This window comes from Hemiscyllium ocellatum, chromosome 16, assembly GCF_020745735.1.
Source record: "Hemiscyllium ocellatum isolate sHemOce1 chromosome 16, sHemOce1.pat.X.cur, whole genome shotgun sequence".
NCBI classification, from domain to species: Eukaryota; Metazoa; Chordata; class Chondrichthyes; order Orectolobiformes; family Hemiscylliidae; genus Hemiscyllium; species Hemiscyllium ocellatum.
The window spans coordinates 68,595,818-68,621,723 of record NC_083416.1 but is presented as its reverse complement, the minus strand read 5'-3'; the positions used below and the strand labels follow the sequence as shown (position 1 = coordinate 68,621,723).

General features: G+C 38.8%; 1 protein-coding gene across 1 annotated transcript in view; it reads right to left on the bottom strand.

The window, feature by feature from the left end:
* Nucleotides 1-6,800: 6,800 nt before the first annotated feature.
* Nucleotides 6,801-25,906, bottom strand: part of glra1 (glycine receptor, alpha 1) — a 157,522-nt gene continuing 138,416 nt past the window's right edge. Inside the window, exon 9 of the mRNA XM_060836892.1 lies at nt 6,801-7,085. Within this exon, the coding sequence (XP_060692875.1) occupies nt 6,801-7,085 (285 nt within the window). The remainder of the gene's footprint in view (nt 7,086-25,906) is intronic.

Here is a 25,906-nt window from a genome sequence, read left to right as displayed (position 1 = left end):
CAAATAAGTAATCACAGACAGGAAAAGGGCCCTTTGTTTGAAACCTCACAACCCATCATGCTTCACTATATATAAACTTGACATTTTGTCCAAAAACCATATGACTTCTTGGAAGAAGTAGTGATCGATAACAATCTAGGCCAATCATGAAAAAACTTAGAAAATTCTGCTTAGACCTCTTTTAAGTGCACAAAACCATTGAAGAAGACCACTCCTCTCCTCGATAATGTTATATAGTATCTATTATTTTGTAAGAGGTGATCTCCACCTGACCAGAATATGGGCATGGTCAAACAATGGCTATGTTATTGCATCCAGGGGGCAGGGTAATAATCCGGAGACATGATTTCAAATGCCATCATTGCAGTTCGGAAATTTAAGTTCAGCTAATTAAATAAATCTGGTTATAGAAATCTATCATACTTAGAATAAAATTAAAGCCACCATAGTCAGACCAGACTATAGGGAAGCTCTTTCTTTAGAGTGACAACTGGTGGTAGCTTAACCCAAAGATCATGAGCCCTCAGGCAAGGGAATAGGTTGAGAAGGCAGGACCTTCATGGGAACTTCAGTTGCTGCAATTGATTAAATGCTGTTGGTATTATTCTACATTACAATTATACAGCCAACCAAGCTAACTCAACCCCAGTAAAAGTACATGTGAGACTGCAGAATTGTGATAAAACCCCATCTGATTTAGTAATGCCTTGTAAGGAAAGACAACTATCATCTTTACTTGATCTGCCATTGTGACTTACAGCAATGTGATTGTATTTTAACTCCCCTCTGAAATAGCCTTGTAGGACACTCAGTTGTTTTAAAGAAGATGAATCATCACTATTTCTTCAAGAATAATTGGAAATAACAAGTCATTGCTGGTCTGGCCCATTATACTGACATCCAATGGATTAACATTAAAGCAAAGAAGTATATCCAACTCTCATTTGAAAAAATTCAGTTATTAAAACAAATTTCTTTTCTTCAACTAGAATATCGCTTTAAGTGGTATTTACAGAGATTGAAGCAGTGCTGAATTCATGACATGCACTATTCATAGAGTCAGGAGGTATGGCATACAGGGAGATTTGGCTCTCTGGATTCAGAATTGGTTGGCTGACAAAAGGCAGAGAGTGGTTGTAGATGGAAAGTATTCTGCCTGGAGGTCAGTGGTGAGCAGTATCCCACAGGGCTGTTTTCTTGGGCCTCTGTTCTTTGTATTTTTATAAATGACTTGGATGAGCTCGTAGAGGAGTTGATTAGTAAATTTGCTAATGACACAAAGATTGGAGGTGCTCTTGATGATATCGAGGGCTGTTGCAGGCTGCAGCACAACACAGACAGGATACAGAGCTGGGTTGAGAAATGGCAGACATAGTTCAACCTGGGTAAATGTGAAGTGATGCATTTTGAAAGGTCGAACTTGAATGTTGAATATAGGATTAAAGACAAGATTCTTGGTAGTGTGGCGGACCAGCGGGATCTTGGTGTTCAATTGCATAGATTCCTCAAAGTTGCCACCCAAGTGGATAGGGTTGCTAAGAAAGCATGTGGTGTGTTGAGTTTAAGAGCAGCAAGGTTTTGTTGCAGCTCTACAAAATTCTGGTTAGACCACACTCGGAATATTGTGTCCAATTCTGGTCGCCCTATTATAGAAAAGATGCAAAGGCTTTGGAGAGGGTGCAAATAAGGTTTACCAGGATGCTGCCTGGACTGGAGGGCTTGTCTTTACAAAGAGAGATTGACTAAGCTTGGATTTTTCTCTCTGGAGAAAAGGAGCAAGAGAGGAGACCTGATCGAGGTGTACAAGGTAAGGAGAGGCATGGATAGAATTGATTGCCAGAGGTTTTTCTCCAGGGCAGGATTGACTGCCATGAGGGGTCATCATTTTAAGATATTAGGAGGAAGGTAGAGAGGAGATGTCAGAGGTAGGTTCTTTACGCAGAGTCGTGAATGCATGGAATGCATTGCCAACAGTGGTTGTGGAAACAGAGTCATTAGGGATATTTAAGCAACTGCTGATGTGCACATGGACAGATGTGAATTGAGGGGTGCGTAGGTTAAGTTATTTTATTTTGGATTAGGATTAATCTTTGGCACAACATCATGGGCAGAAGGGCCTATTCTGTGCTGTAATCTTCTATGTTCTATGTTCAAGTTTGTCAATGATTTATTTACTAAGTTATATAAATATTCTCATACCCATTAACAATAATTCACAAGCACATAACAGTGCATAAAATCTGTTATGATTTTGGCAAATTTTAACTTCGATAATCTGATTGTTATACCTGAGATCTTTCACAGCTTAAAATGGTTTTAAAAAAGGACAAATGTGAACCTGAACACAGGTGGAGGTAAGTCGAAACGGCAATATGGAATTTAAAACATAAAAACTGCCTGCTTTTTTTTCCAAAAAACATTGAAAAAGATATTGAGAAATTTGCATCTCTTATTTAAATTCATATTCATTTTGATACTTTTGATACATGTTAAGAGATGAAAGGCTCTGCTCTGTTATCTAGCTTTGAAAGAGAATGAAGCCAGACTCTGGAAAACACACTGAATTTCATTTCATGTAACATTGTTTTAGAAAAGGGGAGAGAAAAAAATGAATTTGTAATATCAAGAGTTGGGCATTTCCCTACCTTTCCCTGTTTGCTCCTCATGATGTAGAAGTGAACGCCTGGTCAGAAAGCAAATTGAGGAAACAATCATTCACTCAGAACTCAGATATCCCAAACTTCACCAATGCTGAGGATACCAGTCAACAATTAAACAATTATGAATTTAGATTAAGAAACTTAACACTTCAAGGAGTCTATGGACTTTTAAACTGCATAGCCATTCTACTTAATATTTGTACTAGACTCTGTGTCTTTTAAACTTATTGTGCATATGTTTGATGTTACATTTTTATTATTTGCTCGTGTGTCAAAAATTCCTCTTTCTTTCACTGAACAAAACAAAAATTGACTCCTTCATTGACATGTAATAGAGCTGTGTGTTGGAAAAAAATTGTGGTGACCAACTGAGAGTGAGTTAGAAAGAGGGAAACCAAACCATTTTTCCTCACCTGGTCATAACAAAAGACAATGCAGCACTCATTTTGACACATATCCTTATTCAACACAATGTATCTTCAGCTTGCCTCATAAAATGAGAAATTTGGTCATCTTGCAGTGGATCACTAATTGTCCACATATCAATTTGAAGCAGAGATATACAAAGGAAGAGGCACAAGCCATTTGTGTTGATTTTAATGAAGAGACATCACTGGTGATTGATGATAAATTAACTGTTACAGAGCAAGGGCCTACCTTACTGAGTATTGTTTAACTGTTCATACCTACGTTTTGAGCTGGTGATGACACCAACAATAGTATGGAGGTATTTGCCTCCTCACATATTGAATGAGAAGGTGTTGTGTACAGCTTTTGCAACCTCCTTAACAAGTTGTGAGAATAAAGGATATCTATGCTATATGTTACATGCTGTCAGCAATTCTGTATATGATAATAAAAGCACGAGCTGCACAGGAAACCAAATGAAAGAGCAATAGATACATTAGGAGCATTATTAATGTTTCCACTGCTATTGTGAAATTTGGAAATTTCAAGACGATCTTTAGAAGTGATGTACATGGCACAAATGTTAGTTGGTTAGCAATCATGTCAATGCTAATTCTGATGAAGGATCACTGGATTCGAAACATTAACTGTGGTTTCTCCCCACAGACATTGCCAGACCTACTGAGTTTCACCAACAATTTCTGTTATTGTTTCAGATCTCCAGCATGCGCAGTTCTTTATTTTATCATACAAATATCTTGCAAAGGGGACATAACGTGAAACTCCAGAAACTGTCTGATGAGTTATGGCTCATCCACAGAAAAATTTGACACTTATTTGAAGCAAATGCACATCAAAAAGACATTAAACACATGCATCACCATTACACAATATTAAACGCCATTTACTATATCTTACAGTCTGCAAATCGCAAGTGCAGAAAAGGTCATGTCAGCTGTGAGAAAAAGCAAGCAAAGCTTCTCTCTTTGGAGCTCTTGTCCATATTTGCCTGATGACCATTCAAGTTGACAGTACAGTTTTTGGTATCACTGGGTAGTGCATTGGAGTTGACCAGCTGTCCACTGCAGGTTTTCATGCCTGACATGAGACATCTCAGGCATAGTATCCATGGCTAGACTCTGCTCTTTATGCATTGCTTCTCTACCCTTTCAAGGTGGCTACCTGCTTTAAGAGGTAATTGCTCATTATGAATCACTTGTTGTGCTCCACTATGTTTAATCAGTTATGAACATAATGGAGACAAAAGACAAGCTTCCTCCAAATGACTTTTAGCATGAATATTAAAATTATGTCATTCATTTACCTCAATACTCAATTAAATACTTACTTTTTGGTTTGCTGGAGGAATGCTGCTTGAGATAATCAAAATAAGCCTTAATAAAATTATCATTATCATTATTTTGGAGTAACTGAGTATATTCTTAAATTAAATAAAATAAATAGCACTCCATGAAATAGGTTAGACCTGGAATTGTGTTGCTGTAGTATAAGCAGGTAAACTAAAATGGGGATATCATTCATTTCCTTAAGTATCTGGATTAAATATCTTTTCACTCACCTTGCTGGACATTTTTTACACTGAATTAAAACAAAGAACCACCACTCAGCTGAATTTAAACACACAATCCAAAGACACCAACAGAATAGTTCTGAAAATGTTTAATTTGGATTGGATCAGAATTCATAAATATATCTTTATATACAGTGATTGCCTAAATTATACATTCTCTTCAAAATTAAAGAATTAGCAATGGGCAGATTACCATTTCATTTATACAAGCCAAAAAATATCTCATATTCTGTTTATCACATATTCATGCAAAATTACATATGTGTAAAGTACAGGATTTATTACTGTATATAAGTGAAACAAATCTGCCTGATGCAAATTGCTTCACTTCGTGCTGATGAGTTCCAGCTAAAATAAATTAAAACAATTAATTAAGGTTACACCAATCTTTAATTATTTCTTCCATTAGTTCCCCTGTTTTTAGTTCTACACAGTTTGGCACAGCTCATCATTGGCATGAACTCAAAACTAATTCACTTATGACTCAATTTGATTATAACCATTTGTATGTAATTGAAAGTGATGCTTTGCCAGATGAGTCATTTTGAAGGAGTTTCATGTTTTTCAAGCTCCCATTCATGGTGTTATTGCACTGGTATTACATATTATATTGCTCATGCTTTGCATAAGTGTATGGCTCGCAAAAACTTTGACCAACTTCTGTCTCACTGGAGGTGTAAATCTACTGAAGAGCAACCAAAGTTTGAGAAGTCATATCTAGTACCAAAGACTTTTTTCTACTATTTATAATTTCATCTTAACCATCATAGTTGGCCTTGTTTGAAATACATTGTCCAAAGCAATGAATTTGGATAAACTCAAAAATTCTTATTCTAAATTCTAATCTTAAGAGCACAGAATATGAATTTCTTGTGATTGATGAGTCTGAGGTCATAGTTTTTTTTAAATTATGGAGGCTGAGTGTTTTTAGATCCTGTAGCCAAATTGACACGATCTTACCAAAATCTCTATCAGGGATCACCAAAGACTAAAATTGATCTAAATAGACAATTTTCTGATCAATGAGAAAGTACCTCTGAATCATCATTAATACATTCTTCCTTTCTCATTGATTGGATATTTTGTCCAAATCCTGCAATGAAATCAATTATGACATACCAATTTTGACTGTTGGACATATAAAGAATATTAACCCTTGATATCAGATAAACTCCAAGTTATCTAGATGAAAATTATTCAATAATAATGAATCTACTCTTGATATTAGATCAATATATACACACCATTGCTAATATTTGACCAATAATGACACTCATTCCTATTTTAGGGTCAAATTGTAATTAGACTTTGCAACTTCTTGTTCAATATTCCTTTGATATAATAATATTGCACTTCCCACTATTGTTTGTACATGCATTTGTCTACATAACTAGAATAACTACAATTCAAAAGTAATTAATTGGCTGTGCAGTGCAATGGAACATCCTGAGGACATGAAAGGTGCTACATAAATGCAAGTTATTTCTTACCTTCACTAAATGAAATATATTTATGAATTTAAAATGAACAGATTTGAAACAACTTAATTTTCTTCTTGTTGTTCATACTTTATTGGTAAACTGGGAAATGAGACTGATGTTGTCGTAGATGTGACCAAGTACTGTTCTGCTGCTGCACGAAAGAGAATAGTTTGCACTGCATAAAATGGAACTTGAGAGAAATACTACAGCAATGAGATGAAAATAGGCCACAGAATACTTAAAGAATGTTATCATATGATGGTTGAAAGCGCTACAGGGAACAAGACAGATTTCAAAGATCTTTGTAAAAAATTGGTGTGACCTTAAATGGGATATTTTAGATCAAGCACATGATGTTTATTATTATATAGTCATTCCATTTTTCTCAAGATTTATACAGATCAAATGATCACATAGAGGAGTCTAATGAACCTCATATATAATATATTTAATTATATGAAAGATTTTTTGACTGTATCTTCTCCTGTGTAATGCATCTGTATTGCAGTTTATAAGGATGCCTCCCTTCAGTCTGACTGTATATAGAAATTCTCTTTTATATATTGCCATATTTCCATTATAATCATGCCTTACTGCATTGCTTTGTGCCAGATGCCAATATTCTTCCTGGCAGTGGAGCGTTTTTTTCCCTCTCCAGACCTAGTCTTTGTGGATATCCTCACTCCTCACGATCTTGTAGATCACCCAGTAGAAAATATTAAAAATCAAGAAGACAAGGGGAAAAGCCACTCGTGATACTGTGTCAATTCGTTTTGCTCGGTGGATGAAAAGTTTCCTCGTCTCATCAGATGATTTTGCCGGAGGTGAAGACGACTTTGCTGTATTGTTATTGCCCTTAATGGCAACTCCATCCTTCGCTTGCAGGCAAGCAGGTCCCATTCCATATGCAGTGAAGCTGAAACGGCCTTCTACCACCTCATCCTCCTGGAACAAATGAGAAAAATTGAGATCATGAAAGCCCTCTAACCTTTTTTACACATGGGATGTTTCAGCAGAATTTGCAGAAAGTTGAAAGTTCAAGTGCGATTACTGGCTTAGTGCAGTTCGAAATAGTTTCATTACTGACATTGGTGTGTCTTTCTGATCTAGATACACTTTAGGTTATGAGCCTGATCTGACATTGACTGAATATTTTACAAAAATTGACTCCGATCCAGAATGCTTCTCCCAGGAGACCTCAAACGAATGCTTTAACAAGTGTTGTTAAGATAAACAGACAAGGTGGATTGAAAATAAGCAGCACAACAATGAAATTATCTGTTCATTGAAATGTAACCAAGAATACGTTTCTGAAAATAATTTCCATGAATTGCTGTGAGTCAAAATCCTATTGATGTAAAGAATAAAGAACAATCCTCATAGGAACAGGCCCTTTGGCACTCCAAGCCCACGCTGACACAGTTTGCCCTTCCATACTAAATCTGTCTTCACTTTACAGGATCTGTACCCTTTATTCCCTATCCCTCCAGAAAATTTCCAATGACTTTGCCTCATTTTTCGGCCTCAGGAACATTGCTGCTTGCTTCTCTCCCTTTCTGTTCATCGGTGTCTACTTATGTAACTAGGAGATCATTGAATGCCTCCCCAGCCCTAAGCCAATTATAACTCATGTCTACTTGTTCATAGCAATTGTTATTTATCCACTAGAACCCGCAAAAACTCCTTTCTTCAAAAGAAAAATAATTCTCATCCATTTTTCAAATGTATCTATGGCTTGGCCCTGCCCTAGTTTTTTAATTGCCTCCAAGACATCTTTTAATTCCAGTCTTTGGAACTACATTATTAATGGCCGTGCATTCAGATTCCTAGGGCCTAAACTCTGAAATTCCCTCTCTACCATCCCAGCTGACCTTACTCCTCTAAGACATTTTTAAAGTCTACATCCTTGGTTATATTTTGCTAGTCTCAGCTAGTGTATAATATGGGTGGCACAGTGGTCGGCACTGCTGCCTCACAATGCCACAGACCAGAATTTGATTCTGGCCTTGGGGTGACTGTGGTGTGGAGTTTGCGCGTTCTCCCTGAGCCTGTGTGAGTTTCTACTGGATGTTCTGGTTTCCTCCCACAGTCCAAATATGTGCAAGTTAAATAGATTGGCCATGCTAAATTTCCCTGTCGTGTCCCGGGGTAAGTGGGCTAGGTGGATTAGCCATGGCAAAATGCAGAGTTACAGAGATAGGTGGGGCTAGGTGAGATGCTTTTCAGCAGATTGATGAAGACATGATGGGCTGAATGGCCTCTATCTGCACCATAGGAATTTTATGTTGCTTTTTGGAGAATTGATAATCTGTCAGTTGTTACCTATTCCTACCTTACCATACTTTCAATGGCTCTACACAAATGCAGAAATGCTCAATCGTTCTCTTGATACACAGTGCTGAGGGATCACAATATTTAGCAGAACATTTTCCTGTTGAACCGAGTGACAATTAAAACAACGTAAAGCTTCTTTTTCCTTTTAAGATTCTGACCATGGTACCTGTGGGCATTGACTCCATTTTCTCCTGACCCACAGTCCTTTCTCTCCACTTAGTCTCTGCCAGGGTATTTAATTTTGATCCTGAACTATCACGCCTTACAGGACCTGCGAGATTTCACTTACTCTGATTTTTATGGGAATATGCTTAACCTTGACATCATTGAAATTTAAAGCAGTAATCCTAGTGTTACGAGTTGAACATTGAGCCATCCCTCCATTCCATACTTTAAAAAATGTGTGTAATCTTCAATTTTCTCCTCTTTTGTCCCATGTCCTTGTCTGGTCTTTCAACCATTTACATGTGTTGATGGATGAACAATGAGCTGTCCTTGTATTGGTGCCTGATTTATGTCAGTTGTTGGCTCTGTGATGTACAGTTATAAATAGCTGCAATGCAGGCAGTTCATTTCCAGAAAACATTCATTCAGGCCTTAATTTTGATTCATAACTTCACCTTTGATTGAAATCAGAACTAATCCCTTCTGTAATGCCTGCCCTATATGACTGCTGTGCATGTCGGACCTGGATATACTACCACTGGAGCAGTGAGAACAAGGAATTGAGTACCAGGCACTATAAAGACAAATAACAGGCGAATATAAAAGAGTAATGGAGACAAAAGGAATGGGAATATTAGATACAGTGAAGTACCAGGCACAATAAGTGCATGACAAAGGCAAAGAGAATCCCAAACAGAATTGAATGGAGGGAGTCATAGAAATGTACGGCAGGGAAACAGACACTCTGGTCCAACTCCTCCATGCCGACCCGATATCCCAACCCAATCCAGTCCCACCTTCCAGCACCTGGTCCATATCCCTCCAAACCATTCCTATTCATATACCCATCCAGATGCCTCTTAAATGTTGCATTTGTATGAGCCTCCACCACTTCCTCTGGTAGCTCATACCCTTACACGTACCATCCTCTGTGTGAAAAAGTTGTCCCTTATGTTTCTTTTATATCTTTCCCCTCTCACCCTAAACCTATGCCCTCTAGTTCTGAATTCCCCAACTCCAGGGAAAAGACTTTGTCTATTTATCCTATCCATGCCACTCATGATTTTATAAACCTCTATAAGGTCACTCCTCAACCACCGACGCTTCAGGGAAAACAGCCCCAGCCTGTTCAGCCTCTCCCTATAGCTCAAATCCTCCAACCCTGGCAACATCTTGTGGATCTTTTCTGAACCCTTTCAAGTTTCACAACATCCTTTCGATAGGAAAGAGACCAGAATTGCACGCAATATTCCTAACTAATGTCCTGTACAGCCGCAATATGACCTCCCAACTCCTGTACTCAATACTCTGACCAATAAAGGAAAGCATACCAAATGCCTTCTTCACTACCCTATTTACCTGTAACTCTACTTTCAAGGAGCTATGAATCTGCACTCCAAAGTCTGTTTGTTCAGCAACACTCCCTAGGACCTTTCCATTAATGCATAATTCTTGCTCTGATATGATTTTCCAAAATGCAGCATCTCACATTTATCCAAATTAAACCCTATCTGCCACTCCTCAGCCCATTGGCCCATCTGATCTAGATCCCATTGTCCTCTGAGGTAACCTTCTTCGCTGTCCAGTACACCTCCAATTTTGGTGCCATCTGCAAACTTACTAACCAAACCTCCCATGTTCAAATCCAAATCATTTATATAAATGATGAAAAGCAGTGGACCCAGCATGGATCCTTGTGGCTTACCACTGGTCACAGGCCTCCAGTCTGAAAAGCAACCGTCCACCACCACCCTCTGTCTTCTACCTTCAAGCTAGTTCTGTATCCAAATAGCTAGTTCTCCCCCTATTCCATGAGATCTAACCTTGTTAACCAGTCACCCATGGGGAACCTTGTCAATCACCTTACTAAAGTCCATATAGATCATGTCCATACTCTGCCCTCTTTGTTACCTCTTCAGAAAACTCAATCAAGTTTGTGAGAGATGATTTTCCACGCGCAAAGCCATGCTTACTGTCCTGAAGCAGACCTTGCTTTTCTGAATACATGTAAATCATGTCCCCCAGGATTCTGTCCAACAATGTGTCCTCCACTGATGTCATGTTCACCAGTCTATGACTCCCTGGCTTGTCCTTACCACCTTTCTTAAACAGTGGCACCACATCAGCCAACTTCCGGTCTTCTGACACCTCACCTGTGACTATCGATGATACAAATATCTCAGCAAGGGGCCTAGCATTCACTTCTCTAGCTTCCCACAGAGGTCTAGGTACACCTGATCAGGTCCTGGGGATTTATCCACTTTTCTGCATTTCAAGACATCCAGCACCTCCTCTTCTGTAATATGGATATTTTTCAAGATGCCACCATCTATTTCTCCACTTTCTATATCTTCCATGTCCTTCTCCATGGTAAAACGCATTCAGTATCTCTGCCATCTCCATAGGCTGCCATGTTTATCTTTGAGGGGATCTATTCTATTCATAGTTACGTTTTGTCCTTAATGTATTTGCAAAAACCCTTTGGATTCTCCTTCACCCTATTTGCCAAAGCTATCACATGTCCTTTTTTTGCCCTCCTGATTTCCCTCTTAAGTATACATCTACTACCTTTATATTCTTCTAAGGATTCATGCGATCTCTCAGATCAGTACCTGACATATGCTTCCTTCTTTTTCTTAGCTTAAACCTCAATCTCTCCAGTCATCCAGCATTCCCTACAATCACCGGCCTTTCCTTTCTCCCGATCAGAAATATACTTTCTTTGGATTCTTGTTGTCTCATTTCTGAAGGCTTCCCATTTTTCAGCTGTCCCTTTACCTGTGAGCATCTGCCCCCAATCAGCTTTTGAAAGTTCTTGCCTAATACTGTCAAAATTAGCCTCCCTCCAATTTAGAACTTCAACTTTTAGTTCTGGTCTATCCTTTTCCATTACTATTTTAAATCTAACAGAATTATGGTCGCTTGCCCCAAAGTGCTCCCCCACTGACACCTCAGTCACCTGCCCTGCCTTATTTCCCAAGAGTAGGTCAAGTTTTGCACCTTCTCTAGTAGGTACATCCACATACTGAAGCAGAAAATTTTCTTGTACACACTTAACAAATTCCTCTCCATCTAAGCCCTTAACACCATGGCAGTCCCAGTCTATGTTTGGAAAGTTAAAATTCCTACCATCCTATTCTTACAGATAACTGAGATCTCCTTATTAGAGGGGTCTATAATAAAATTCCAATAAGGTAATCATCCCTTTCTTATTTCTCAGTTCCATTCAAGAGTCATTGGCAGAAATGGAACAAAAAATCTAACAAAATAGCAGATATAAGATGAACTAGTGTGCCCAAGTAATGGGAATTTGATGTCAAGAAATATCGCGAACAACAAGTAGAAAATTAAAGTCATACTTCCTGCAAGCACTAAAATACTGAGTACAACCAACAGAAACATAGTGTACAAGGTGTGACAATCCAGACCTAATGAAAAACTTGACATCAGTAGCAGCAATGCACAGGCAGAGAAATAAGGGGCATTAATAGCAGCGAATAGAAGCACAAGCAACAGAAATAATATTTACACACCAGAAATGCCTGGAATAGACTATGGAGATACTGTGCACAAGCAGCAGGACTAACGAGTGCAAGTAGCAGCAATACTGATAACAGGCATTAGTAAGACTGTGTACAGCAACTGAAATGCTGAAAACAAGCATAAAACATATTGCATAGAGTCAAATGCTGAACATAAGCAGTGTAAAGATCTCGTACAAACAACATGAATACTGATTTAAAATATTGTGTCCAAGCAACAGGAATACTGATCACTAATGGAAAAAGCATTGTAAGAATGCAGATTAAATACGGATATAAGGAGGCTACTTATTATATACAAGCAGCAGGAATATTCATAATACCTTTTAAAAATAATGTGCAAGCAGTGGGAATGCTGAACATAGGAAGTTACAAATACTGTGTACAAATTGAAAAGCAGTGTAAATACTGGGCATAAACAGCTTCTATACTGATCGCCTGTGCAAATATTGTGTACAGCAGAAAACAAGGGAGGGTGGGGGGAATCCCATGTACAGTTTAAGGAAATACTCATAACAGGGTGTATAAGAACCATGTAGTTCTGGGTTAGTACTGATTATAACCGATATAGTTGCTGTATATAATCAATAAGAATATAAATAACAAGCAGTATAAAGGTTGTGTGCAAGCAGCGGGAATATTTATAGGACAAGTGGTATGAAAGTTTTGCAAAACCAACATGAATATTGGTAACAACCAATAAATATACTGTGTTATAATCGCAAGTATAATTCTACTATGATAGCAATTATCAGTAGAAATGCCATGCACAAGCTGCAGACATACTTATAGCAAGCAACATAGATACTATGTGCAATCAATCCTCAAACTGATAATAGGCAAGGCAAACACCATGGAAAAGTAGTCAGAAAGCTGAGTGCAAATTGTCTAAATATTGCATAAAAGCATCAACAATAAAACATTAAAAGTATTTGTACACTATCAGGAATGGTGAAAACAAGCAATAGTGTGCAATCAGCTTACATTATGATAAGAATAATTATTATGTACAAACAGCTGGAGTACTGATAACAAGCAGAATGTATATTTTACAAAAGCAGCAGGATAGCAAAAAGAATAACATGCAAAAGGTGAGAATACTGATAACAAGCAAAATAAATATTGTGTGCCATCATCTCATTTATAGATAACTCATAGTATAAACACTGCATAAGCAGAAGAAACACTGATAGCCAGTGGAATAAACGTTGTGTACAACTGCTGGGATTACTGATTAAAATCAGTAGAAACATTGTGTATGAAAAAAAACTAAAGTACTGATCACAAGCTGAATATGTATATAGTGTACAGTCAGCAGTAAACAGAAGGAATACCGATAACAAGCAGAATTAAAACTGTGCACATGAAGCAACAATACTGATGATATTCAAATAATTATTGCATACAAGATGCAGTACTGATAATAAGTGGTATAAATACTATGTAGAAGTGCTGAATGCGAGAAACAGAAATACTGCACAAGTGATTGCAATTCTGATAACAAGCAGTATAATGACAATGTACAAGCTGTTTAAATAATGATAAAGCAGATGATAAGTATCATGTACAGGCAGGCTAACAACTGATAACAGTATATAATACTATTTACAAGCAGCATCACATTCATATAGATAACAAGCAATATAAGTTGTGTGCACGAGCCATGGGAATACTGGTAATAAGTGGTATAAATATTGTTTACAAATACCAGGTAAACTGATAACAAGCAGAATAAACATAATATCTGCCATTGAGAATACTGATAAAAAGCAGAATAAATACTGCTTAGATCAGAAAACAATTGTTTACAAGCAGCAGCATTACTGTTAAAAATAGTATGAATGTCTGTAAAAGCAGAAATAGTGCTGTTAACAAGCGGTATAAATATATGTACAAACAGAGTTAATACTAATAACAAGTAGTATAAATATCTGTACAAGCAGAGGTAATACTTTTAACAAACCCAGTATAAATATCTGTATAAGCAGAAGTTGATAATAAAGAAGAATAAATTGTGTACAAGCATCAATACCCACGAATATGGATATAAATACTGTTTACAACCAGTGGGAATGATAATGATAAACAGAATAAAGGCTGCATATAAGCAGGAAGTATACTGATGAGAAGTATAAATATTGCATCCCGTAGTGAGAATATGGATAAAAAGCAGAATAAATATTGCATAACGACAGAATTAATATTTTATAAAATGGCAGCATTACTGATTACATGTTGTATAATTACTGGATCCAGTCAATTTAAATAATGATAATTACTAGAACAAATATTGTGTAAAAGTAATGGCATCGCAGATAACAGTAAAATACTGTGTACAAACACCTCATATATGGATGATACACAGTAACAATACCATGCACAAGCAGGAGAACACTGATTATAAGCGGAGTAGATACTATGCACAATTTATGGGATTACTGATTAGAAGTAGTAGAAGTATGATCACAAGCAGTTCAAATGCTATTACAAAGCAGAATATATCTTGCGCACAACCAAAAGTGAATACACATAACAAGCCAAAAACTGGGTACAAGCTACAGGAATGCTGAGGATAAGCTAGCAAATACTGCGTACAAGACTGCGTAAAAGCAGCTTAAATAATAACAATGCACAAAATAAAATGTACACGCGGAATCAGTTCTTTATAAGGTGCAGCAATACTGAGAACAAGAAGAATGAATAGTCTTTAAAAGCAATCTGATAAAACAGAATCAATGTTGTGTAAGAGAAGTGGAGTGCATAAGTAGCATGAATACCTTGCACAAGTAGCTTAAATACTGATAAGAAGTGACTACAAGCAATAGCAATACTGATAAAAGTTGAAATATATTGTGTCTGCAAATTTGTAGCAAACCTGACAACAAGTGATATAAATATTGTGTACAAATAGTGGAAAGATTATGAACAAGTGTTATAAATATTGTGTACAAGCTGAATAATAACTGTAACCAATATTGATAACAAGCAGAATAAATATTGTGTGCAATTTGTTGCAGTACTGATAATAAGTGACATAAATCTAGTATATAAGCAGCATAAATACAGATACCAAGCAGAGTAAGTTATTTACATGCAGCAGCCATGGTGATAGCAAGTGTTTCTAAATATATTGTACAAATAGTTATAACATCAATTACAAGCAAGGTAAGTGCTGTGTCTAGTGTTAGGTATGCTGATAAAAAAGCAGAATAAACATTGCACATGTGCAGCAGTAACATTGATAATAAGCAAAATAAATATTGTGCATAGACAGCTGCAATATAGATAACAAATGGTTTAAATACTGAATACAAGCAGTTGTAATACTTTTTAAAATGTCATAAAAATACTTGTTTTAAGCAGTAGTGATAACAAGTAGAATTAATTCTGTGTAAAAGCAGTTTAAACACTGTTAATAAGCAAAGTAAATAATTTGTACAAGCAACATGAACATTGATAATTAGTGGAGTAAATATTGCGTGTGAACATTAGGAATATTGACAACAAAGAACATATAGGAGCATTAAAATAATGGTAACAGGGGAGTAAATAGTGTTCAAACAGCTGCAATGCTGTTAACTGTTAAATACTGTCAACAGACAGAATAAATACTGTATTCAATGTGAGATAATAATTAAATTACAACAATGTTACAGTGTAGAAATAAACTATTTAGCCCACTGCACCAATACTTCAGATGAACTTCATTGCCTACTGTCAATCTTCTTTCTTCCTATACCTTTGCACACTACTCTTATTCAAATAATTATCCAATATTTTCTCTTGAATGCCTCAATTGAACCTGCCTCCACTACACCAACAGGCAGTTCATTTAATGCCCTAAATGTTCACTGTCAGAAATAGTTCCTCCCCACCTCACATGTTACTTCTTGTGCCCTGTAGTTCTTAATCAGGAATAGACTCTTCCAATCTAATCTGTCTGGACCCATGATTTTGAGAACTTCTTATAGATCTCCGCTTTGCCTTCTTCTATCCCAGGAGAACAGTCTCAACTGTTCCGAATACACCCAATGAATTATTCTTCATGGCTATATCCATGGAATCCGACAATCACAATCTACATGACAATTAAAGTCATGCACGATTTATGTACTAGTTGGCAGATATGAAACAAAAGTTAGTCACTTGTGTGGCACTGCCGGGATCAGCATGTGGACCCCAGCTATTCAGAATCCATCTTAATGATTTTGTTGAGGGAACTAAATGTAATAAGTATCTCCAAACTACAGATCACACAAAACTGGGTAAGAGAGTGAACTGTGAAGTGGGTGCAAAGAGTATTGAGTGAGTGGGCAAATGCATGGCAGATGAATTACAATGCGGATAAATGTGAGGTTATCCACTTTGGTTGCTAAAAAAAATGACAGGCAGATTGTCATCGGAATGATAATAGGTTGGGAAAGGGGAAGATGCAAGAAAACTTGGCTGTTTTGGTACATCAGTCACTAAAAGTAAGCATTCAAGTGCAGCAGTTGGTGAAGAGGCAAATGATATGTTGGCCTTCATAGCAAGAGGATTTGAGTACAGGAGCAGTGATGTCTTGCTACAATGCTTTAGGGTCTTGGTGGGATCACATAACTACAATATTACAAAAGGAAAAACTGTATTGAGTTGTGCAGATGCAGGTGAGGGGGATGGGGGCTTGGGGGTCTCTGTGGAGAGGAGAGGCAATGCCTCATTTTATACTTCTGGAGCCAGAGGGTGAAGGAATGTTTTGGCTTCCCAAAATAACTTGATCCATCCCATCTTAATCCCTTATGCTCTGCTCACTCCCTATATCTTGGCATGTGGCAACACTTAAAACCCCTTGATAGCTGAGCTGTGTTATGCCCCTGATTGGCACATGCAGCTTGCTTGATTTATTTTAGGGAGGTGTATCTGAAGTTTCAATATTGCGCATATCCAAAATCATATCTAGCAAATACTGGAGCTCTATTTTGAAACAGGAATAAATAACCAATTTGAGAACATTCGTAGGCTATTATACTTTCAACAGATTGAGTGATACTTCTCTGCTCAAATCACCTTCCTTAGCGGGAAGGTTATAATAACATTATTATGCTTCACAATATTGTAATTTGATGGCACTTACACTATCTTGAGTTCTATTTGAAGGCTCAAGGATTTGAATGAATAAAACTAAAGAAAAAGACTTAGCAGACACCAAGTGACAATTTATTTGTTCTTTAAACCAATCTCATACATGAAAATGAGTGTAGAGTTTGAGATTTATTGGATGATTTCCCAAGAGAATGTTTAAAATTTAGCCAAATCAGGTAGTTCGTTCTCCAAACAATGCTATTGTATATTAGTCAATTTAAAAACAAGTTCTCAACGACATATAAAACCAGTGCAAACAAGAACATCTGGTAAACATTCATTGAGATGAAATGTTAACTCTATTTCTCTCTTCAATGATGCTACTACACCTGAAGAGTTTGTTGTATATGGGTCTAACATAGTTAATGCTGAGAAGTGCAATAAGTACCACCCATTTTGATGATGTCATACAGACATGGAGGCAGAATAGTTTAGATCCTAAAGGATGAAACCTAATATCTGGAACTCCTCAAAGTTTCTGTGAGAATGTCTATCATATCAATGCAATTTGTAGTTAACAGGTATGTTGTTACCACAATGTAACTAGCTGCTAATGTGCAAGAAACTACTTTCTGTTCAATTCAAGAGACACTTGTAGTTGGACCAGTCATAGGATTTTTCTCTATCACACATGAAACGGTAGGTTGTGTATATTCTATACTTGGTGGCAGGAATCCTACTATGCGAAGAGGTGCAGACTTTATTTAGTTACACAAGCAACATGGTGAGCAACTGCAGTGGTCTGGAGATTTTACAGCATTTTCAGCCTCAGCTTTATGTCACCTGCTTATTGAGAGAGTCAGCAACAGGAAAGAGCCTTCAAAAACCTCACAAAGGAAACACTCAGCAAGATTCAACAAAAAATAACTTGCAGTTATTTTTATTCATTCAGGAATGTGGGGTTTGCTGGCTGGGTCAGTAATTATTAGTTTTCCCTAGTGTTTGAGAAGATGTAGTGATCTTCCTTCTTAAACTGTTGCACTCAGTTTGGTGAAGGTACATCCACAATGCCATTAAGGAAGGAGTTCCATGTATTGACACAGCAACTGAAGGTGATATACTTCCAAGTCAAGATAATGGGTGGCATGGAGAAGAATTTGGAGACACTGGTGTTCCAATGTCTTTTCAGCCCTTGTCCTGTGCGATGGTAATACTCGTGTGTTTGCAAAGTTCTGTTTAACGAGTTTTGGGGAATTTCTGCAGTGCATCTCATAGATGCTATTATTGAGTGTTGGTGGTGGAGTGAGTCCATGATTATGGTACCAATCAAGCTGTTTTCTTAGTCCTGGATGGTGTTAAGCTTCTGGAATGTTGCTGGACCTGCACTCATTAAAGCAAACGGGAGAATTACATCACAGACCTGATTTGTGACTTGAAGATGGTGGGCAGGTTGTGGGGAGTCAAGAGGTGATTTACCTGCTGCTGAATTCTTTCACTCTAACCTGTTCTTGCAGCCGCAGTATTTACATGGCTAATTAGTTCAGTCTCTGGTGAAAGGTAGTATCCAGAATGTTGATGGTAATGCCATTGAATATCAAGGGGCCAATGTTTAGATCCTCTATTGTTGATGATAATCTTTTTTTGGGAATTGTATTGTGTGGATATAACTTGCTTCTGAAACACTGTGAGGGAATGGAGGGACGGCAACTTCATAAAGAGTGGAAGAGAGTGTGGAGGATGACGTCAAAACGAACAGGAGAGAACATGGGAGAGAGAAGCTGGAGCACAACGCATGAGAGGGACAGCTGATTCTGAAACTGAATAAGAGTGTGGGACATCAGATTATGAAACTGAATGAGAGTGTGGGACATCAGATTCTGAAACTGAATGAGAGTGTGGGACATCTGATTATGAAACTGAATGAGAGTGTGGGACATCAGATTATGAAACTGAATGAGAGTGTGGGACAGCTGATTCTGAAACTGAATAAGAGTGTGAGACATCAGATTATGAAACTGAATGAGAGTGTGGGACATCAGATTATGAAACTGAATGAGCGAATGGGGTCAGCAGATTGTGAAACTGCACAAGACAGTGGGGACAGCAGATTCTGAAAATGCACGACAGGGTAGGGACATCAGATTCTGTAACTGAATAAGAGTGCAGACAGAAGATTCTGAAACTGAATGAGAAAGTGGAGACAACAGATTCTGAACCTGCACAAGACAATGAAGAAAGCAGATTCTGAAACTGAATCTGAGTTGAGACAGAAGATTATGAAACTGCAGAGAGAGAGGAGACAGAAGATTCTGAAACTGAATGACAAGAGTGGAGACATCAGATTCTGCAACTGAATAGCAGAGTAAAGACAGATGATTTTGAAACTGAATGGGGGAAGTGGAGCCAGAAGATTCTGAAAATGAATTAAAGAGGGGGAAATTCAGAATCTGAAACTGAATGGCAGAGTGGAGACATCAGATTCTGAAACTGCACGAGAGTGAGGGGACAGCAGATTCTGAAACTGAAGGAAAGAGATGAGACATCAAATTCTGAAACTGCATGAGAGAGTGGGGACCGCAGAATCTGAAAATGAATGAGAGAGTGGAGACAGAAGATTCCAAAACTGAATAAGAGAGTGGGAACATCAGATTCTAAAACTGAATGACCAAGTAGAGTCAGACAATTCTGAAAATGAAGAAATGAGTGGGGACATAAGATACTGAAACTGCATGAGAGAGTGGGGACGTCAGATTCTGAAACTGAACAAGAGAATGGCAACATCAGATTCTGAAACTGCATGAGAATATGGAGACAGAAAATCCAGAAACTGAATTAGAGAGTCGAGACAGAAGATTCTGGAACTGAATAGGAGGGTGGAGACATCAGATTCTGAAACTGCACAAGAGAGTTGAGACAGAATATTCTAAAACTGAATGCAAGCGTGGAACATCAGTTTCTGAAACTGAATGACAGACTATAGACAGTCGATTCTGGAACTGAATCAGCGAGTGGAGACAGAAGATTCTGAAACAGAACAGAGTGGGCAAAGCAGATTCTGAAACTGCAGAGACAGAGGAGACAGAAGATTCTGGAATTGAATAAGAGAGTGGGGACATTAGGTTCTGAAACTGAATGAGAGAGCGGGCACAGCAGTTTCTGAATCTGAAAGAGCGAGTGGGAACATCAAATTCTGAAACTGAATGAGAGAGTGGAGACATCAGAGTCTGAAACTGCACGAGAGAGTGAAGACACCAGATTCTAAAACAGCACGAGACAACGGAGATGTCAGGTTCTGAAACTGGATGACAGAGGAGAGACAGATGACTATGAAACTAAATGAGGGTGTGGAGACAAGATTCTGAAACTGAGTGAGAGAGTATGGGCAACAGATTCCAAAACTGAATAAAAGGATGGGGTCATCAGATTCTGAAATTGCACAACAGAGTGGAGACAGATGATTGTGAAACTAAAGTGACAGAGTGGAGATAGAAGATTCTGAAAGTACATGAGTGAGTGCATATAGAAGATTCTGGAACTGAATGAGAGAGTGGGGACAGCAGATTCTGAAATGGAATGAGAGAATGGAGACAGAAGATTCTAAAACTGAATGAGAGAGTGGGAATATCAGATTCTAAAACTGAAAGACAGAGTAGAGTCAGACAATTTTGAAAATGAAGGAGTGAGTGAAACTGAGTGAGAGAGTGGAGACAGAAGATTCTGAAAGTACATAAGTGAGTGGGGACATCAGATTCTGAAACTGCATGCGAGTGTGGGGATAGCCCATTCTGAAACTGAATGAGAAAGTCAACACAGAAGATTCTGAAACTGAATGATAGGGTGGGGACATCAGATTCTGAAACTGAATGACAATGGAGACATCAGATTCTGAAACTGAATGAGAGTGAAGACATCAGATTCTGAAACTGAATGAGAGTGAAGACATCAGATTCTGAAACCGCGTGAGAGAGCGGGGCCAACATATTCTGAAACTGAATGAGAGAGTAGAGATAGATGAATGAGAGTCGAGACGGAACATTATGACACTGATTGAGAGTGAGGGCACAGCAGATTCAGAAACTGACTGAGAGAGTGGAGACAGAAGACTCTGAAACTGAATGAGAGGGTGGGGACATCAGATTCTGAAACCGTACGAGAATGTGGAGACATCAGATTCTGAAACTGAATGACAGAATAGAGGCAGGCGATTCTGAAACTGAATGAGGGCATGGAGAGAGAAGATTCTGAAACTGAATGGGAGCGTGCGCACAGCAGATTGTGAAACTGAGAGGATGGGGACATCTGATTCTGATATTGCACAACAGAGTGGAGACAACAGATTAAGAAACTGAGTGAGAGAGCGGAGATGGTAGATTCTGAAAGTACATGAGTGAGCGTGGATAGAAGATCCTAGAATTGAATGAGAGAGTGGGGACATAAGATTTTGAACCTGCATGTGGGTGTTGGGGACAGTCCATTCTGAAACTGAATCAGAGAGTGGAGAGTGAAGATTCGGGAAGTGAATGAAAGGGTGGGGACATCAGATTTTGAAACTGCACGAGACAGTGGGATAGCAGATTCAGAAACTGAATGAGAGAGTGGGGACAGTAAATTTGGAAACTGAATGAGAGGGTGGGGACATCAGATTCTGAAACTGAATGAGAGAGTGGGCACAGCAAATTCTGAAGCTGCAGAGAGAGAGAGAGAAAGAGGAGACAGAAGTTTCTGAAAGCGAATGAGAGAGTGGGGACATCAGATTCAGAAACTGAATGACAGAATAGATTCAGACAATTCTGAAAATGAAGGAGAGAGAGGGAACAGAAGATTTGGAGATTGAATGAGAATGTGGGAACAGCAGATTCTGAAACTGAATGAGAGAGTAAGGACAACAGAGTCTGAAACTGAATGAGAGAGTGGAGACATCATATTCTGAAACCACCTGAGAGAATGGGGACAGCAGATTTGAAATTGAATGAGACAGTGGAGACAGAAGATTCTCAAACTGCATGAGAGTGTCGGGACAGCACATTCCGAAACTGAATGAGAGATTGGAGATTGACGATTCTAAAACTGAATGAAAGGAACAGGACAGCATATTCTGAAACTGAACCAGAGACTGGGGACAGCAGATTCTGAAACTGACTGAGAGAGTGGAGTCATCAATTCTAAAACTGAATGAGAGAGTGGGGACAGCAGATTCTGAAATAAATGTGTGTGTGTGAGAGAGAGAGAGAGAGAGAGAAAGAGAGAGAGAGAATCTGAAACCGAATGAGAGAGTGGGGATAGCAGATTTTGAAAATGAATGAGAGAGTGGAGACTGAAGATTCTGAAACTGACTGAGACAGTGGGCAGAGCAGATTCTGAAACTAAATCAGAGAGAGAGAGAATCTGAAATCGCAAGAGAGAGTGGGGATAGCAGATTTTGAAAATGAATGAGAGAGAAAGAGAGATTCTGAAACTGTACGAGAGAGTGGGGAAAGCAGATTTGAAACTGAACGAGAGAGTAGGATCATCAGATTGTGAAACTGAATGAGAAAGTGGAGACAGAAGATTGTCAAACTGCATGAGAGGGTGTGCACTTCATATTCTGTAACTGCATGAGAGATTGGAGACCGATGATTCTGAAATTGAATGAGAAGGTCGGGACAGCATATTCTGAAACTGAATGAGAGAGTGGGCACAGCAGATTCTGAAACTGAATGAGGGAGTGGGCACAGCAGATTCTGAAACTGAATGAGAGAGACAAAGAGAAACTGAAACCGCATGAGAGAGTGGGGACAGCAGATTTTGAAACTGAATGAGGGAGTGGGCGCAGCAGATTCTGAAACTGAATGAGAGAGACAAAGAGAAACTGAAACCGCATGAGAGAGTGGGGACAGCAGATTCTGAAACTAAATGAGAGAGTGGGCACAGCAGATTCTGAAACTGAATGAGGGAGTGGGCGCAGCAGATTCTGAAACTGAATGAGAGAGACATCGAGAAACTGAAACCGCATGAGAGAGTGGGGACAGCAGATTCTGAAACTGAATGAAAGAGTGGGCACAGCAGATTCTGAACCTGCAGAGAAAGAGGAGACAGAAGGTTCTGAAACTGAATGAGAAAGTAAGGACAACGGAGTCTGAAACTGAATAGGAGTGTGGCAACAGCACGTTCTGAAAGTGAATGAGAGAGTGGGGACACCATATTTTGAAACCGCACAAGAGAGTGGGGGCAGCAAATATAAAACTGAAAGAGAGAGTGGGGACATTATATTGTAAAAATGAATGAGGTAGTGGTGTTAGAAGATTCTCAAACTGAATGAGAGGTTCGGGACAGCACATTCCGAAACTGAATGAGAGAGTGGGGACCACAGATTCTGAAACTGAACAAGACAGTGAACAGCAGATTCTGAAATTGAACAACAGAGTGGGGACATCAAATTCTGAACCTGAATGAGAGAGTGGAGACAGAAGATTCTGAAACTGAATGAGAGAGAGAGAGAGAGAGAGAGAGAATCTGAAACCGCACAAGAGAGTGGAGACACAAGATTCTGAAACTGAATGAGAGATTGGAGACAGAAGATTCTGAAACTGAATGAGAGACTGTGGCCATCAGATTCCTAAAATTGAATGAGAGGATGGGGACATCAGATTCTGAAACTGAATGAGAGGTTGGGGACATCAGATTCTGAAACTGCATGAGAGAGTGGTTGCAGATGATTCTTAAACTGAATGAAAGGGTCGGGACAGTCTATTCTGAAACTGCACAACAATGTGGAGACATCAGATTCTGAAGCTGAATGACAGCATAGTGTCAGACCATTCTGAAAATAAAGGGGAGAGTGGGGTCATAAGATTCTGAAACTGCACAAAAGAGTGGGGACATCAGATTCTGAAACTGAATGAGAGAGTGGAGACAGAAGATTCTGAAATTGAATGAGAGATTGGAGACAGAAGTTTCGGAAACTGATGGAAAAAGTGGGTGCAGCAGATTCTGAAACTGAATGAGAGCGTAGAGACAGATGACTCTGAACTGCACGAGAAAGTGGACACATCAGATTCTGAAACTGAGTGACAGAGTAGAGACAGAAGATTCTGAACTGAATGAGAGAATGGGCAATTCAGCTTCCAAAACTGAGTGAGAGAGTGAGGACATAAGATTCTGAAACTGTACGAGACAATGGGGACATCAGATACTGAAACTGAATGACCGTGTGAAAACAGGCGATTCTGAAACTGAATGGGAGAGTGGGCACAGCATATTCTGAAACTGAATGGGAGAGTAGGCACAGCATATTCTGAAAGTGAATGGGAGAGTAGGAACAGTGCACGGGAGGGTGGGAACATCAGATTCTGAAATTGCACAACAAAATGGCTACAGAAGGTTTGTGAAACTGAATGAGAGAGTCGAGATAGAAGATTCTGAAAGTACATGAGAGAGTGCGGACAGAACATTCTAAACTGCACACAAGTGTGTGGACAGCCCATTCTGAAACTGAAAGAGAGAATGGGAACGTCAGATTCTGAAACTGAATGACAGAGTAGAGACAGCCAATTCTGAAACTGAATGAGGAAGTGAAGACAGAAGATTCTGAAATTGAAGGAGTGGGTCTGGAAGCACATTCTGAAACTGAATGGGAGAGTGGGCACAGCAGATTCTGAAATTGCGCAAAAGAGTGGAGACGGAAGGTTGTGAAACTGAATGAGAGAGTGGAGATAGAAGATTCTGAAAGTACTTGAGAGAGTGCAGATGGAAGATTCTAACCTACACTTGGGTGTATGGACAGCCCATTCTGAAAATGAATGAGAGAATGGGGACATCACATTCTGAAACAGAAGGCAGGAGTAAAGATACACAATTCTGAAACTGAATGAGAAGGTGTGGACATCAGATTCTTAAACTGCATGAAAGAGTGGAGACATCAGAATCTGAAAATGAATGAGAGAGTGCAGACAGAAGATTCTGAAACAGAATGGGAGAGTGGGGACAGCAGCTTCTGAAACTGAATGAGAGCGCGGGGAATTTAGATTCTAAAACTGCATGAGAGAGTGGAGACAGAAGATTCTGCTAGTGAATGAGAGAGACAGGAGACAGAAATTTTGGAAACTGATGGAAAACGTGGGCAGAGCAAATTCAAAAACTGAATGAGAGGATGGGGACATCAGATTCTGAAACTGAGTGAGAGTGTGGAGACAGACGTTTCTGAAACTGAATGAGAGAGACGAGACAGAAGATTCTGAAACTGACTGAGAGAGTGGGCACAGCAGATTCTTCAAATGAATGAGAGAGTGGAGACATGTGATCCTGAATCTGCATGAGAGAGCAGACAGAATATTCTGAAAGTGATTGTGAGAGCGCCGATGTCAGATTCTGATAATAAATGAGAGGGTGGTGACATCAGATTCAGGCACTGAATGAGAGCATGGAGACCGAATTTTCTGAAACTAAATGAGAGAGTTGAGACATCAGATTCGGAAACTGAATGAGGGAGTAGGGCATCAGATTTTAAAACAGCACGAGCGTGAGGGGACATCCGATTCTGAAACTGCATGAGAGAGTGGGGACAGCAGATTCTGAAACTGAATGAGAGAATGGAGACTGAAGATCCTGAAACTGCCCAAGAGAGTGGGGACATCAGATTCTTAAAATGAATGAAAGTGAGTCATGAAATTCTGAATGTGCACAAGA